This window comes from Sceloporus undulatus, chromosome 9, assembly GCF_019175285.1.
Source record: "Sceloporus undulatus isolate JIND9_A2432 ecotype Alabama chromosome 9, SceUnd_v1.1, whole genome shotgun sequence".
NCBI lineage: Eukaryota > Metazoa > Chordata > Lepidosauria > Squamata > Phrynosomatidae > Sceloporus > Sceloporus undulatus.
The window spans coordinates 28,905,133-28,917,609 of NC_056530.1; the positions used below are offsets into that span (position 1 = coordinate 28,905,133).

Sequence of the window (12,477 nt, forward strand, 5' to 3'; positions counted from 1 at the left end):
GTTTTTTTGGGTCCTCTCCTTTATGGGCCAGTTGGGTGTCTCTCAGGATACCATGGACACACGCACAGCTTTTGGTCTTAATCCACCAATTGCTAGCCTTGCCATTTTTGTCTGACGAGTCTGTTGGCCGCAAACCACCCTCCTTTCTCGCCAGGGCAGGTTTAAAAAAATCCTTCTGCCAGGCTGGTGGAGGAAGGACAGACCTAAGAAGTGGCAGACTGGCAAGAGATTTCTGTCCCTCTTCCTCCAGGCCAGTAGGCAATTTTGTTGTGAAATAAAAGACTAGCCTTAGGCTCTCCTCAGTTTGCCTTTTTTCCCATTTCAGAAACAAAGGAGCAGCCCTTGGTAACCCACTTCATTTCTCATCCATCATATGCACAGATGTAAACCCAAAACACACACACACACACACATAACGCATTCTGTATTTTCTTTTTGCCTGCCCACATGTCCCTTTTCCAGGGCTTCCAATACTCATGCCCTCCAACTCCCACCCATCTGCCTCCATCCACATCCATTTCCCACCCTTGCATCAAGTTTCTTCCTGACCCATATACACATATACCAGGTTGTATATTGTATATTTAGCTTCCCTCAGGATGTCCATGTACCTATTGCCAGCTGTATCCGTGGCAGGGAGGGGAATTGGGGGGGGGGGGTCAAAATCGAAACTGGTTGCTTGAAGCTGGAGGGCAGATGCATTTTGTTTTGTTGAATTAAACCAAATAGTGTTGGTGTGAGCTGTCAAAAACTATTTGAAAGCTTATCCAAACTATTTGAAAGCTTCTGCCTCCCTCCAGATGTTGGCACTGATGTAGCCCTAACTATAAAGAGTTATCAAGATGATGTATGTTGTAATGAATTGAGCGTTTTCCATGCCAGAAGGCATGGTGGGAAATGGGGGTGAATAAGTGAGCGATAATGGATAGTCAGGAAAGCAGGGATGTGTGGAGTGAATGGAGAGGCTTTTACCAGGCAGAGGCAATTCTTGCCTAGAAGAAGAGGGTGAGGTAGCTGTTCCATTTTATGAAGTCTAAAAAGTGGGATATAAAGCTACTAAACTAGTACATTGGAGTAGGCAGGCTGTGACCCTCCACCCACTTGCTGGACAGCAACTTCCAGCATTATCACCATTAGCTGTGCTAGCTAGAGTGAATGGGAGTTGCAGTCAACCATGGTCTGAAAGGGCAAAATTGGCTGTTCCTGAAATACAAAAATAAATTCATGCAGATGAATTAGAGGACTAGCCTCTTCTGGAAGGTTATGCAGGACACAGGGGTTTCACTGCATCAGTGGCCAAGCATAGTGTATGTAGTACAGGCAGATCTGGACCTGCCTGTTGGTTTTATGTGGGTGAGCTCCCAAGAACTAGAGAAAAAGAACTTGGCATAGCAGACTCACCAGAAGGCTTCCCAAAATACAATAGAGCACTTGTAGCATTCAGGATGGCAAATTCAGGGTCAACAGTTTGGTAGACGGGAAGCTTCCAAAGGGCTTGACTGATGGTAATCTTTGGATCAGCTATGGATACAACCGGCCATCCTTCCCTGTTCTTCCATCCTCCTCTTTCCTTTTAAAACTTTTGCTTCTCCCTGCCTGTGTTTTTTTTCTCCCCCCTTAGCCTAACCACTCCGGGTTCCAGGGCTTCCACTGCTTCAGCTTCTGCCGCCGTGAGCTCCGCGCGCCCGCGCCAGCACCAGAAATCCATGTCCGCCTCGGTGCACCCTTCCAAGCCCACGCTGCCCCCCTCTGACAATAACTGTGAGGCACAGCGACCCAGGCAAGTGGGCAGCTGTGCGTGCCTTGTGTCATTCCCCTGCTCCACATCTGGAGCCCGATTGCCCCCTTACTTGTACCCTTTCCAGTGCGCTTGCTTGCTCAGATCATGGAGGTAAGTGGAAGGAAGCAGCCAGAGTTGTGGTGGCCTCTGAGCACAGGGCTGGGTTGCCTTGTGAAACTTGGAGAGAATCTTGCACATATGTGTGCACCCACATGCTTCCAAATTCATCTTGAGCTTCAGATTAATGCTAAAGAGAGAATGCAGAGGAGGGAGCTGTATTGTGGCTTCGGGTTAACGGTATGGTGGCTGCATTGAAAGGAACCACTGAACGAGTTCAGTCTCACATTGCTCTGACAAGGAGAGGCAATGGGTAGATTCCCCAGGCTTCTTACCAAACCACCTATTCCAAGGACGGCTACCTTTACTTAGGCAACCCAGTCTCACCTGTGGTACTCAATAACCTGTAGTCTTCACCTCCTGCAGAGAAGCTAAACAACAGATCCATTTTTTTAAAAATGGAGGCTGCATTTCCTCATTGCTTTACACCAGAAGTCCTACCTTAACAAACCACACTTTATGCAACAGTGGGATTTCTCTGGCTGAACTCACGTCACTTTAAGCCAGGAAGCCTGTACTAAATTGCATGCATCCATCCCATTCACCCCATCTCCAAGCAGGTAAATAAACCAAGGAGGAAAAACTTATTATGATGATGAACAAACCTGAGCTTAGTTTTTATTATGCCCAAATTGGGGAGGGGGGATTTGTAAGACAGCTTTAAACGGGGGTTTGCTTCTCTAATGTTTTAACATTGCTAAATCTCACTTTTCCTCCAGTGAGATAAAGGTAATATACAGAGTTCTTCTTCCCTCCTCTTTCTTGCAGTAATGCTGTGAAATAGGTCACACTGAGAGAGTGACTGGCCATGGTCACTTTTTGAGTTTCATGCCTGGATCTTCCAAATCCCATCCAACACTCTAGACCACTGTGCCACCCTGGCTGATTTACAAATTCCAATTTTAGGGGCAAAATAAATGAGTTCCTGGCTTGGATGTCACAGTAAGGTATTCCTTCCAGATGTGTCTTCGCTTTTTTCCACAAAATGAGAAGCAACGCAAACAAGCTGAATGCATATTTAATAAGCAAGGCTTCTTGGTTTAAAGCGATGTGTGAATCCAGTCAGATTCATAGACAAAGAAAGGCTTCTCTTCAGATCAGTGAGAAGCTCAAAGGAGTTTGTCACGATTCCATTTGGTCAGGTGAAAGTTGTGCGGTGGAGCTAAGGCCTTCTGGCTTTTCAGACGCTGCTTAGTTCAGATTGTGACCAGAGGTTTACAGAATGTCCTGGATTTGACAGGAGTTGGGAAATGTTTTTGCTCCCCCCTTCAATGCTGGGGTTTTCAATCAATTGCAAACTACGTAGAAGGTGTCAGCAACAGACTGCAGTGAAATTTTATTTTAATGGTCCTGTTTCCCCCTAAAATTAAAGAGTTTCTTTATAGCAGGAGCGGGAATCATGCAGATCTTCTAAAGTTGTTAGGCTTCATGTACCAGCATCCCTCTCCATTAGCTTCCTTGGGAGAGGCTGATGGGACTTGCAGTTCAACAATATCTGGCAAGCTTAATTATCCCCACCCTGCCTTATAGTCTACACTCTATTTGGCCTATATTGTAGAACACATCTCATTTAAAGACAGCTCTCAAGATCCTCTGGTTTAAAGGCCATAAGAATTGGGTGTTTTATACAGGGCAGGGTTGCCCATAAATCTTCCTGTCCTGGTTTGGGCAGTGACTAGCCTCTAACTGTCTTGCTCCTTGGCTGCCATGCAAGCACTTCCCTGACCTCTGCCTCTTCTTTCCCTTCTGCCCCACAGCACTGCTCCCCAGAGAGTCCCTGTTGCTTCTCCCTCAGCTCACAATATCAGCAGCGCTCTCCCAGAGCGCACCAACTTTCCGCGGGGAGTCTCCAGCCGCAGCACCTTCCACGCCGGGCAGCTCCGCCAGGTCCGGGACCCGCAGAATCTGCCCTACGGCCTCACACCTGCCTCACCCTCCGGGAACAGCCAAGGCAGGAGGGGTGCATCGGGGAGTCTCTTCAGCAAGTTCACTTCCAAGTTTGTACGCAGGTGAGCGGGGGTGTGGGAAGGAAGAGCACCCCTATACTTCCAGGCAGGGCTCTGAGAGTTGGGTGGAGCAGTGGAGAGGAATACCCCCCACCACAGAATTTGGAAATGGGACTTTCCTAGACTACAGAATACCATTTCCAAGCTCTGTCCTTCCAGCCTTTTCCACATTTGCAGCTGGTGGTTTTTGCTCATTGGCTTAAATTCCAAGGGTGCTTGCTATTTTGTTTGTGTGGTGCAGATTGAAGGGATGGGGGGGGGAGATGAATGCAGGCTATTTTCCTTTGAAAGGGACCCTGCATGCATGCTGACGATTGCACATGTGTGGTGCACAGCTGCTCTCCCCATAATGTCCTTGTAACCACAGTCCCCTGTCCTCTTGTCTCTTCCCCACCTTGCTTCTCCTCACTTCCTGCCATAAGGGCAGAGCATCCTGTGAGGTCAGGAGTGTATGCTGCCTCCTGGAATGGATCTCTTCCAAACTGTATTCAGAGGGAAAATCTGCATCATAATGATGCATGAGACAGCACTTTTGCTGCTGCAGCTTACAGGGAAAGAAAGGAGGGGATGTTATTTGTCATCACCCAGCATCTTTTTGGAAGTTATGGAGCAACAAGGGGCAAAAGATGGGATCCCCTCCAAGGAGGGATTTATCCCAAAGGCAAGCTAATGGTTCAGGCATGTGCGAGTGTGGTCAAGGCCGCCTGGAACAGTTTTCCTGACAGATCTGGTAGCTAAGGCTCACTGAACGGAGGGACTAAATTAAGAGACATGACTTGAGGATGGAGCCCTGCGGAGTGAGGTGGGATGGCCTTTTGCCAGTCAGAAGAGTTACAAACTGGAGTGGGAATAGTTTGGGCCTCCCAACTGTTGCTAGACTGAAGCCACCAGCTGCCAGCACTATTAGCTATGCTGGTTAGGACTGCTGGGAATTGCAGTCCAGCAACACCTGGAACACTGCACAATCCTCACCTTGGGTTTAGGAGCAGTTTCCAAATGCAAGATCCAACAGGGACCACTTTCTCCCTCTCCTCAGAGATGATACCCCTGCTGCAGACCTTTGCGTGCTCCTCTCAGAGCATCTTGGAGTTGTAGTTCCCTGAGATTCTCAGATGTAAAACGTAGTTCTGAAAGAGGTTCAGTACAGCTGAACCAAGGAGCAGCACTCCAGGTCTTCCTCTCACACCTCCATTGTTAGTGGCTCCCACCCTCCACTGCTGTGGTTCTTCCACATGTTCTATAAACTATGAAATTGTGAAAGCTGTGTTGTGGAGAAGGGCAGAAGAGAAGGGAAAGGTGGTTGCAGAGAGGACTGGAGATGAAAGATTGAGCAGACCACTCTTTTCCAGTAGGTTCCCAGTTACCCCTCTTCAGTGTCATTTCAAGCACCATGCCTCTCCCTCCCACCTCTTCTCCATACCCCCCACTTTTCCCCGCCTAGATGAAGGCTATATCCTCTAAATAATTTTTCTGAGGATCTAGCCAGGAGAATGTTAATAAGGAGGACTGGAAACGTATCTATACCTCAAGGCAGCTTTTTGTGTGTGTGCAATTCATGTGTGTCTTCCTTCTCCATCCCAAGGCCTTCTTGATGTATTAGATGACAACTCTCAGCATTCAAAGCTATAGCCATTTTAGTCTGTCGAATCAGTACGCAGATAGATCTTGTAGTATCTTTGAGACTAACTGAAAGAAAGAAGTTGGCCGAATGAGCCAATGATGGAAGTCTACGAAAGCTCATGATGCTAATTTCTTTCTTTCAGTTAAACTCAGCATTCTGAGAGCTTGTAGCCTAACATATTGGGAGGACCCTGGGTTGGAGAAGGCTGCTGTACTGGATCTCTCTTCAAAGGACTTCCCCCTTTTCCTTCCAGACCTTGAAAAGGGATGGCCTATGGACTCAGAGATCCTTTCCTGAAAGAGTCCTTTGTCTTTCATTTAAGAGCATGAGGGGGATTATGGAAGGGGAGCCATTCTGGGCAGCCCAGCACCTCCTGTCCCCACCCCACCCCTTCCTTCTTTGCTGTAAATGTGTTGCCTGCCTTCCTATCCCCATCCCCTCCCTTGCTGATCACACCTTTGTGAGAAGAGAGAGACCATAGTGAGATTTGGGGGGGGGGGGGGCGCTACTGTGCAACCTGAGCACTGGTTTTACTCTCCTCCATCTTGAAAGGCTCCCGGTGGAATTGCCTGGGGGAGGGAGGGTGAGCCCCTAGTAGCCTGTCTCCTTCCAGATGCAGAGAAGGAGCCTGCTCCTGTGCCCAGCTTTGGGAAAGGGGGAGTCAGGACTGGGGGAATTCCTCTGTGACCCCCCAACTTTGGGAAGGAGGTTGGGAAACTGGAGCACTCTTGTCACTCTTTTGTCATTTTCACCCACTCACACTAGTTCACCCACCCACCCACCATTTTTCCCCTTTTTTCCCCCCTTTAGAAATCTGTCTTTCAGGTTTGCCAGAAGGTAGGCGTTCATCACTCTGGTTTTGTTCTGTCCTCCTCTTTTTCCTCCTCCTCCTCCTGTGCAGTACTAACCCTCCTCCCAGCTGAGATGCCTTCCTCTCTTCTCCTCCTCCTCCTCCTCCTCCTCTTCTTCCTCTCTCTTCCCTCCTCCTGTGCCTTGTGGCTGCTAATGGTGTCTGTGTGTGAGCGCAAGGGCACACTTAAAGGGACAGCGAGGATCTTGTTAGCTCTCTGCCTGCTTTTCGGGGTGGGGGGAGGTAAGGCGAAGGGATTTCATGTGCTCATTGGCTGCCTGCAAATTGGCTGGCCTGGGATTTTTGTGGGGCAAGGGAAAACCACAAAGGGCTGAACCTCGTGCTGGGCCTCCTTGATTTGGGAACGCTGTCTCTTTAGGTGATCTCTGCCTTCCTTGATTCCCCAGACTGGGCCTCTGATCTTTAACCAGAACCCTTCCCCTCTTTCTCTCTCCTGCCCCCTTCCCATCCACCCGCAAGCCCAACTAATCTTTCTCCCGGCATGGTGGCGGTTAGGAGGAGCTGGCTCTCCCTGTGCTGTACTGCTTGCAGCTGCCTTGAGGGTGCAGGCTGGGGACGGAGGGCAGCCTCCAAATCTGCATGACCCCCAACAGAAACACTAGCCGATGTCTTGAGCAAAATCCAGAGGGAACTATTGTTCTTGCGGTGGTGTTTGGGTCTCTGTTTAACACGGCCCAAAAGGGGCTTTCTAATCCACATGGCAGTGAAGAATGGATGGTCACCTTTTTGCCTTTTCAAGGCTTTGTGCATGTATGTTCAGATGGATCTTCCCTCATCAGAGTGGCCAGAAGGCTATCTTATACCAAGTCAGACCATGATACACAGATGGCTCTGTTTTGTCTCTCCTGCCTGGCTGCAGAGCATCAGGCAGAGGAGAGAGTTCTCCAGTCCTTGAAGACAGACCCCTACACTTTGCCACTGAACCCTGTTTTACCCCATTCTTTGAAACTTAGACACCATTAAGAATCCCTGCTTTATCCATTCAGATTTCATTTTTAAATAATCAGCTTCTGAATTGCATTTCCCTTTTTGGGGGGGGAGGGATTTGGGAAGGAATTGGCACCCCCAGGTCAAATTGACTAGAGATGCTGGGAGGCTGGGGGAGGTTCTTGAGTAGCACCTGCCTTCCCTAAGAACTGCCTAGTGAAATTCTTTGCTATTTCAGGTAATGATGCTGTGGGGAGGGAGAGAGAAGAAGAGGAAGAAAGGGAGTGTGTGCACACTTGAAATGTCCCTGCAGCTCTTCCCCAAGCTAGTATCCTCCAGATGGGTTGGACTACAGCTTCCATTGTCCCCACCCAGCATGTCCCGTTCCCCAGCCTGCAAGCTTTACATCATCCCTCTCGATGTAGGTCTGTACATCCCAGCATGGCCAGTGATCGGGGTTGGTGGGAGTTGTAGTCCAATAAAATATTGAGGATTCTACATTTCCAATCCCTAATATAAACACACCAGTTGAAACTGGAGCCACATGCCTAGGTTCACACACACTTGGAATTCTGAAAGGCGCAGACAACTAGAAATGTCTCCACTTGGCATTAAAACCAGGGAGGGTTGTCAGGAGGTGTTCATTTTGACATCCAGAGACTCCCTTGACACCTAGAAAAAGCTTTTAATATTCAGAAGCTAAATTCCACACATCATGCTATTAAACATTCAGAACCTAAACCCGATAAAACAGCAGCATTCGTATACAAGATTCATATACGACCTGGATGCTGAGCATCACAAAACTGTTCTGTTGACACAATCCATTGGACACCTTGTCTAGCAAAGAGATTTTGAATTCACTCTTTAAAAACTAGCGTGAATCACTGGCTCAAGCAAGAAAAAGCAGTGGACACACCTCAGAAAAGGCCCTCCTCTTCCTCTCTTATGTGACACACTCAGCATTGCCTTATTTCCTGGTCTTAAGGAGCATGTCACTTTATGCATACAAGAAGTGCAAGAATTTGGGGTAGCATAATTGTAGGGGGAAGATACCAGAGCAGACCAGAAGAGTGGAAGGCTTTCCATCAGAGAGAATAATGACTGACTTTAAGACTGTATTATGAGTTCACTGCTGAGGTGAGATTCGAACCAAGAGTTCCTTGGTTTCTACCAGAGTCTATTCACACAGGTACATAGTAGCTCCATCTCCTCTTCCGCCTCCCTTCCTCCTCCTCCGCCTCCCTTCCCTTGCTTGGATGTGGCTTCTGCTTGTGGTGAGGGACTGGGGAGATGTGCCTTTTATCGCCAACCACAGCCCAAAGGCTGCCCATGTCTCCCTCATCCCCACCGCCATGTTGGCAAACAACTGCATGCCAAGCTGAATGGTTGCATGCCCAGGGCCTGTCGACTGGGGCCTTGAACCCAGCACCACCTCAGCCAGCTCTGTTGGGTTCCTCAAGCCCTTTCTTGCCCCATGGAAGATATACCCATATCCCTGCCCTTTTGGGAGAAAAGGAGAGCAGGTGTAGGAGCCGCTAACTGGAGGATGCCTGACTTCTTCTCTCCCACTCTGTTTTTTGAGGACCCTGCATGAGCCCGAAAGCAAAGACCGCGTGGAGACCCTCAGGTGAGATGCAGCCAGGGCCAATGGGGGGCTCTTCAGCCTCTGGGGAAGACTCTTCTCCCCTATGTCTGTTTCTCCCACAGGGCCAGGCTGCTCCCTGGCACCTACTCTCCATCATATCCATGTGCCTGTGTCTCTCCTGTTCATCTTTTAGTGACCCCTCTTCCTATTTTCTTCTTCCTCTTCTCTGTCTCTCCTCTTGTAGCTCTGTGTGCCCAGTTGGTCTGGGCAGGGCCTGGGTGCCAACTGGAGGGGTGGGATGGGTACTTCTCCTTCGCTCACTGCCCTCTTTTTCCGCCCTCCATCCTGCAGGCCCCACATGATGGGTGGCAGCGGGGACAAGGATCGGGACGAGAACCGGGACGCCAAGCCTCGCTCGCTGCGCTTCACCTGGAGCATGAAGACCACCAGCTCCATGGAGCCCAATGAGATGATGAAGGAGATCCGGAAAGTGCTGGACGCTAACAACTGCCAGTGTGAGCTGCAGGAGAAGTACATGCTCCTCTGCATGCACGGTGCCCCGGGTCACGAGGCCTTTGTCCAGTGGGAGATGGAAGTGTGCAAGCTCCCCCGGCTTTCCCTCAACGGCGTCCGCTTCAAGCGAATATCGGGCACCTCCATGGCCTTCAAGAACATTGCCTCCAAAATCGCCAACGAACTAAAGCTTTAACAGGCCTCCCCAGGGGGGCCTGGCCTGCACGCGCATGGGGTGGGGGTTAGGAGTAAAGCTGCAATTTAACTCTGGTAGGGTTTATTTTTGGATACCCTGGTGCAGGACTTTAAAAGAGATATTGGGGGGCTGAGAAGGGGGGGACGATCAGTCTTTTTGGGGGGAACCTCCCCCTCTCCATCTCTCCTCCCCCCCCCCCCACTGCCGGGTCTCCATGGAAATGGAGAGCGTGGGGTAGTGGTTGGCAGCCACCCAGCCGGTCTCCGTGGCAACAGTAGTGGGAGCGTACCAAGGGCTGTTGGTCTCTATAGTGACTGTGTTGGGGGGCATCCCTTTTGGTCTCCGTGGCGACCATGGTACTTTCCTCTTTCTTCCTCTTCTTTTAATATTTTTTTTTGTGCACATAAGACAGGGTTTTAAAATTTTACCAAACACAGCAAAAAGAGAGAGAAAATGTGTTCCCCTCCCTCTTCCCCCATAATGCCCCTTGCCTCTCCCCCACGAACCTCCGCCTTTCCACCTCCCTGGAGTGAGTTTGCCATCTGGTGGGGGACTAGAGCTGCAGGGGAGAAAGGGGAAGAGTCAAGCATCCTTTCACGATGGGCATTACCATAGCAGTGATCCCTCTCCTTTGGGTTCCCCAGTCAGGCCAGTGATGGAGGAAGGTGCAGGAGGCCTGGGGGGGGGGTGTTGGTTCTCTGCTCCCCACTTGGCTTTTTTCCATTTCCACACATCACCGTTGCGCTCAGGGCCTTAAAGCTGGGCTGTCCTAAGCCATCTCACTCCAGTGATGCCTGAGGCACTTGGCTTTCCTCCTCCTGGAAAGGTGGATTCTGGCCATTATCTTTCAGGGGAGCCTCCTAAAGCCACGTCGGTCCCATTTCTTCATTTTCTCCTTTGCATGAGATCAGGCAGGGTTAAAACGGAAGTGGCTTCTGGGAATAATTGAGCATTATTTTCTCTGCCCTCGAGCCACTCTCCTTGCTACAGGGTTGACGGCTAGTTCGGTGCCATGGTTCACCAATGGCTCTGCCAGCCTTGGCGGTGCCCACTTTGTATCTGTTGGGAATCCAAACCACCACCACCACCCCAGCATTTCTCTTCTTTGGGTCACTTCCAGCATGTTTCCTCCTCACTCAAAAACTCCCTCTTCTCATTTTCCTCCAAGCTTTGGCAGTTGCCCACCAACCTCTGCCTCGGATTGTGGAACAGGCTTTTTGTTCGAGGACCATCGCTAGAAGAGGTTAGGCCCGGAAACGTCCCTTATGAAAGGATAGACGCATGGACGCGATGCTGATGCTTAGGTACAAGTTGAAAAGGTCTGTCTGGGGGTAACGGTGGCACAAGGTACAGTGCTCACAGCTTTTGGCCCTGTGATAGAAGAGATGGGGAGCCCCCATGGCCTTCTTTCCTGCCTTCTTAAAATCCAGAGAGTGTGCTCTGACCCTTCCCTCCTCTTTCCAAAGCACAAGAGAAAAAAATGGGACCCTGGCACTGCAATTACCTCTCTTGAGTTCCCTGCCCTCCTCCCCTTCCTCAAGGCTGGATTTCTTTCATTGCCATATCGCCACTCGAGAATGTATTTTCAACCATTTTCTGGGTGATTGGGCCTCCCCCCTTCTCCCCACCTCTGCTGAGCTCCTTCCACCCTGACACCATTTTACACATACACACACACCTGGTTTGTATATAACTGTACTGATACCTCGGTTTTGTGAGTGGTTTAAATTTTTTTTGTTTAATTCTGATCACAAAATGCCTTTTTTAAAACAAAAATCATGTCCCCCCCCCTTTTTTTTTTTGTTCGTTCCCCTTCCCTTCCCTCTAGGGATGCTGCCGTTTGATGTAGTTTTACAGGTTCTAGATTAAAACTTTCCAGAAAGCACCTGGCTGACCTTTGGCTTCCTGTTTTTTTTTTAATCTTTTTTGCCTTAGCACTCCATCTGGGGATGTGGCCTTCCGTTCCCAGAGAGGCTGTCAACCATGGTTAGAAAGCCAACCGAGGTTAGAAAGACTGTACCTTGTTCTCAAGACAGTGGCTGTGAATGATTCCAAATCGTAGAGGTGAACAGTTAACATCTTTGTGGTGATAATGTTGAGCGAGGTGTAGATGTGGCAGTGCCAAGGCCTGTCTTCTGTACAGAGATATAATTCCGTTTGACCTTCGTTTTTTAAATTTTGTTTGGGACTCCACCCTGACCATGCAACAGTGGAGAAAGAACAACCGTAATGGAGAAACACACTGGGACCCATTGCAACATCCTAGACAGTTTGCATGTGGGAAGTTGTGAGGTGGTGCCATGAGGGACTCCCTCTGTCCCTTTAGGAATTGCCATAGGCTGGGCAGGGGCAGGCAGAGCATTGTGTGGGTACCAGGGAATGCTGCTGTGGGCACTGTTCCTTTCTGTTCTGGTTATCAGGATTTATCGTGGGCGAAAGCTGTCGCCACAACAAAAGGGATCTTGGCAGAATGCACCCAGGCCTGCGCACAAGGGGAAAGACCTTCCCCTTTCTGGTGTGAACAAGCAGCCTGCCTTACTCTCTTCTTCTATTCTTATTAAAGCCAAAGAAGTAAAAGTGTGAGCTCTGGACCTGTTTTTCAAACCTATTATCATTCAGAGGATACCTCTTTAGACAGGACAGTTCTCCATAATGCAAAATGTCTCTCTTTTTTTGCTCCATTTGACCATTCTGAATGTCACCCCCTCCCGTCCCAATTTGCTCAAAAGCCAGGCACAGGGTGGAAAGACCAGCCACTTGTAACAAAATACCTTTATTGAAAATGTTCCATGAACACCCCTATCCACCCACCCCACCCCCAAAATGTCTTGCAAACCCCTTTAAAAAAACAACCCTGC

At 49.4% G+C, this 12,477-nt stretch overlaps 1 protein-coding gene across 13 annotated transcripts in view; it reads left to right on the top strand.

The window, feature by feature from the left end:
- Nucleotides 1-12,196, top strand: part of MARK2 (microtubule affinity regulating kinase 2) — a 126,711-nt gene extending 114,515 nt beyond the window's left edge. For 5 of the 13 annotated variants that reach the window (XM_042439145.1, XM_042439148.1, XM_042439139.1 and 2 more), the window contains 5 exons: nucleotides 1,622-1,780; nucleotides 3,655-3,906; nucleotides 6,335-6,361; nucleotides 8,908-8,952; nucleotides 9,262-12,196. In XM_042439145.1, coding sequence (XP_042295079.1) covers nucleotides 1,622-1,780; nucleotides 3,655-3,906; nucleotides 6,335-6,361; nucleotides 8,908-8,952; nucleotides 9,262-9,619 — 841 coding nt within the window. In that variant the 3' untranslated portion in view covers nucleotides 9,620-12,196. The other 8 variants (XM_042439144.1, XM_042439143.1, XM_042439147.1 and 5 more) reach the window with 8 other exon arrangements.
- The last annotated feature ends 281 nt before the right edge of the window (nucleotides 12,197-12,477 follow it).